The 631-nt window shown below is 41.8% G+C and overlaps 1 protein-coding gene across 1 annotated transcript in view; it reads left to right on the top strand.

Moving 5' to 3' along the window:
- LOC116686443 (gastrula zinc finger protein XlCGF8.2DB) overlaps nucleotides 1–586 on the top strand; it is a 5,387-nt gene extending 4,801 nt beyond the window's left edge. Inside the window, exon 3 of the mRNA XM_032511456.1 lies at nucleotides 518–586. Coding sequence (XP_032367347.1) covers nucleotides 518–586 — 69 coding nt within the window. The remainder of the gene's footprint in view (nucleotides 1–517) is intronic.
- Nucleotides 587–631: the final 45 nt, after the last annotated feature.

Raw genomic sequence — 631 nt, forward strand, 5'->3', positions numbered from 1 at the left:
AAGGTGTTTCCTGTCAGGGAGCGGAGGGGTTTTCTCTTTGAAGCAAAGCTGAGAGCAACATATTATGATCTTTATAAAACTATAAAAACTCACTTGTGCATTTCTATGTTCTAAGGTAATATGATCGGTGACACCAAAAGGATTGAGGTCTTTTGATGTGTATTTGTGTCTTTGTGCAAGTAAAAAGTTTTCACTTGACCAACCAGACAAGGGGAAAAAAAACTTAATGTTGAACCCTGGGGGCAAGTCATTGATTTGTTCAATGCACTTCCTCAATGTTTCCCTGGAGATGTGTAAATGTGTCTCTGCATAATATGGTAACTTTTTTGTTGTCGATAATCTGAGTCATTGGAAGCATGCAGATGTTAAACAGAAGAGACGTCAAACACTGTATCCAGTTCTCTTCATACAGACGTGGTCTTCACAGTTTGAGCACTCTGGAAGTTAGTATGCAGAAACATGTACGTAGTCCAGGTTTTCCTCTATGTGTGATTCCATGTTTTCTGCACATGTCCAGCAGCTGTTGGTGGTTAAAGAAGAAGTTTCCTCTCAGCAGCAGGAGTGTAGCTCCAGTGTGGACCAGTAGGCGTCAGAGACCCCCCCACACATTAAAGAGGAACAGGAGGAACCG

Source organism: Etheostoma spectabile, unplaced genomic scaffold, assembly GCF_008692095.1.
Source record: "Etheostoma spectabile isolate EspeVRDwgs_2016 unplaced genomic scaffold, UIUC_Espe_1.0 scaffold378, whole genome shotgun sequence".
Lineage (NCBI taxonomy): Eukaryota > Metazoa > Chordata > Actinopteri > Perciformes > Percidae > Etheostoma > Etheostoma spectabile.